Raw genomic sequence first — 3,058 nt, 5'->3', positions numbered from 1 at the left:
CAAAATCTCAACAGGACCCGGGAAGGTAGATGCAGAAGTCCTTAACTGATCAAAACTATTACTGATGGATCAAAACGAAGGTGGCTTCATAGAATTTTGGAAATCTTCTTTGATGAATTAAGGAAATCTTAAGTGTAAATACGAGAGGCAGGTCATACATGTAATTTACAAAGAAAATTCAACTAGGTTTATGTATTATCCCGCAGATAGTACACATTTGTTAATTGAAAATATTGATGCCTTAACAAGAGCATTATTGTGTTTGTTTTTTACTCATGCTTTGACGTAACATGAGTTTGTTTGCAAGCATAAAGAAAATCACAAGTAAACAAATAACCCTTATAAAATACCAAGAAAAGGGTGGAGAGGAGACAGCATTCATAAAAGCAAAGAGAGCAAAGAAGCGTGACGTGGAGGTGTTAGAACCCGGTTCCCGCAAGCAACGGCCTAGATTCTCTCTCAGTCACCCCTACCCCAGTATACTCCTCCCGTTAATTATCTTCTCTCATTTCCTTCCATTATCCCTCTCACCGTACGCATCGCTCTTTCTCTCTGAATGGTGAAAGAAGGGAACAAAGAGAGAGAAGGTATGTTACTAGGGAAGCGTCAAAGGGGACCCATGAGAAGAACAACAAGCATGACTGGTATTTCCGTTGATCTTCAGAGCCACGTTGGGGCCGGCTCATCTGAGCCTTCTGATGATACTACCCAGAATCATCAAATGATCATCAGGGGTCTCCATGCATCTGCAGGACTCGAAGAAGGGTCTCTTGATTATCACAACAAAAACAACATGATGGATACTTCTTGTGGTGGCAATACTAGTGGATTCTTGCACGATCAACCTTTCTTGGCCTCCATGCTGTCACCAAGAAACCACCAAAAGAGCAGTGGCTCGGGTAATCATTTTGTGGAGGATTCTCATTTCTTGCGGACTTGTGGCCTTTGTAAACGCCGGTTGGCTCCTGGGAAAGATTTATACATGTACAGGTATGTATACATACAGATATATATATATATTTTCGAATTATTTCTTAGATATTTTTTGTCTTCTTGAAGGGATTTTTTTCTCCACTATTACCTTTTCCTTTGTTTTCATTAATTCGGAAGGATTTTTAGCTTGGAAGCTTGGTGGACATGTAAAGATCTACCTATGACCATATATTGTTATTTTGCTTCGTGAATGATGAGAAATTAAAATTTTAGCGAAAAATGAAAATATTTTGCTTCGTGAATGATGAGAAATTAAATGAAAATTTTAGCGAAAAAAGAAAAGGTTATGTAATGAAGTAAAATCTATCACTAGCTTCCACTTCTAGCAAAAGAAAATCATTTTCTATTGACTCAAGAAAAAAAAAAAACGATATCTTCTACAATAATATTACATCCTATTTTGTTCAATTATGATCTAGTGTATTCTATTCAACTGAATGCTGAAGTTAATTTGTTGTTAGATTCTTTCGTGTTTTCTTTTATATATATATATATATATATATATAAAAGATCCGAAACTGATCTCCTCATGCCTGATGCCTCCGATCTAAGCTTTCTTTTTCATTTATTTTTTCCCTTCTTAGTCTCAATTGATTTGCAAATTCATCTCTTCAAATTTTGATATATTTTCTCTCCTCCTTGTACTATACCATGTAAGCCAAAGATTATATCAATTAGCAAGGATGAAGATGATCGGATGATTCTTTCTTCTTCTTCTTCTTCAATGGAGTGCTTAATCGTATTAATTACTTTCTCTTTTTCTATTTGATAATATTGCAGGGGAGATACGGCATTTTGCAGTCAAGAGTGCAGAGCACAGCAGATGAAACAAGACGAGAGAAAAGAAAACCGCAACGTTATGATAACATCGAAGAAAGGAGAACGTCATGCATCAGCATCCACCACGAGCTCCAAGTCTTCTCGTAAAAGTGAAACTGTGGCTGCTGCTTGACCTGAAGCTAGACTACTACTGCTTTTTAAGAGACAAAAGATCATGTGTCATAAATGACAACACAACGTTGTAGAATTTCCTGGGAGAGATATAATTATTGCATTACCCAATCTCCTCTACTAGTAATGATCAGATCAAATGATCAGACCAAATGTATTTTACATGCTGGCCTGCACTACAGTATGAGGAAAACAATGTTACAACTAATTATTATGTAAAATATGTTGGAAATCATTTCAGAAAAAATATATTTGAAAATGAATGTGGCTACAGTTATTGCATTGAGATGCCAGCGGAACTTGTTCATTGTCCTCGGGGAGTATGTTCGTTCCCATGTCCTCTTTCGTTAAGTTTCATGGTCACAATTTATGTCCTTTGCACTTTCATTTTGGATTTGTATCCAATTAGAGGACTTGTTCTGTCACATATGTAGGAAATTATAAATAATATTTTTCGTATGATCACTATTATATTGAAAAAGAGAAGCTAATTAGATGAATAGTTCCTTATAGAAATCAAAACAAATTATTTAGTTTAACCGGAGTTTTCACTAAACTGACTTTAGACCATCATCTAACCTTTACGTGCCACATTAATTAAGAAAAAAAATTCCATAGAATTTTATCTATGTTTAATCACTTTCCATTTAAAACTTTTAAAGTATTGATATGGAAGTTAAAATATTTATTTATTTATTTAACTTCATGAATTTGAATCTTAACAAACCCTTATATGATCTAGGGAGGGAACTTAGTTAATTGATTTGTATTAAAAAAATATCATTGCTCTACTTTTTTGCATTGCGGCTTAAAACAAATATTTTTAATATAAAAAAATATTTAAACATTGTTAATATGTTTTCACTTAAACAATAATTATAAACTTAAAATATAATAATATACATTAGATAAATTTATTTTTTAAATATTGATACAATGATATACTAGATTACTAATATAATTTTAAGATATACTAATAGAATTTTTCGTTAATATTTATACTCTCATTCTGTTAGTAATAAATTTATTGATAGGTTTATGGATAAAAATTCTTTGTTTGTAAAACTTTTATCAGCAATTTTTTATCTATCGGTGATTTTGTAGATAATAAAAG

General features: G+C 32.9%; 1 protein-coding gene across 2 annotated transcripts; it reads left to right on the top strand.

The window, feature by feature from the left end:
• Positions 1-367: 367 nt before the first annotated feature.
• LOC105130254 (uncharacterized) lies at positions 368-2,271 on the top strand. Of its 2 annotated transcripts, XM_011032659.1 has the most exons (3): positions 368-728; positions 759-990; positions 1,774-2,271. In XM_011032659.1, the coding sequence occupies exons 1-3, from the start codon at positions 557-559 to the stop codon at positions 1,943-1,945; spliced, it is 576 nt and encodes a 191-aa protein (XP_011030961.1). In that variant the 5' UTR covers positions 368-556; the 3' UTR covers positions 1,946-2,271. The 2 variants fall into 2 exon arrangements, with proteins under 2 accessions (XP_011030961.1, XP_011030960.1); XM_011032658.1 differs by having other exon boundaries at positions 369-990.
• Positions 2,272-3,058: the final 787 nt, after the last annotated feature.

Source organism: Populus euphratica, unplaced genomic scaffold (assembly GCF_000495115.2).
Source record: "Populus euphratica unplaced genomic scaffold, PopEup_1.0 scaffold45.1, whole genome shotgun sequence".
Classification (NCBI taxonomy): Eukaryota; Viridiplantae; Streptophyta; class Magnoliopsida; order Malpighiales; family Salicaceae; genus Populus; species Populus euphratica.
The sequence above is the reverse complement of the archived record's forward strand: the minus strand, read 5'-3'. Positions and strand labels throughout refer to the sequence as shown.

What these genes read in the sequence shown, in the direction of transcription:
- LOC105130254 (XM_011032658.1), top strand. Translation starts at nt 557, where the DNA reads ATGGTGAAAGAAGGGAACAAAGAGAGAGAAGGTATGTTACTAGGGAAG. An exon ending in AAAGATTTATACATGTACAG is followed by an intron (nt 991 to 1,773) that starts GTATGTATACAT and finishes ATAATATTGCAG; the next exon opens with GGGAGATACGGCATTTTGCA.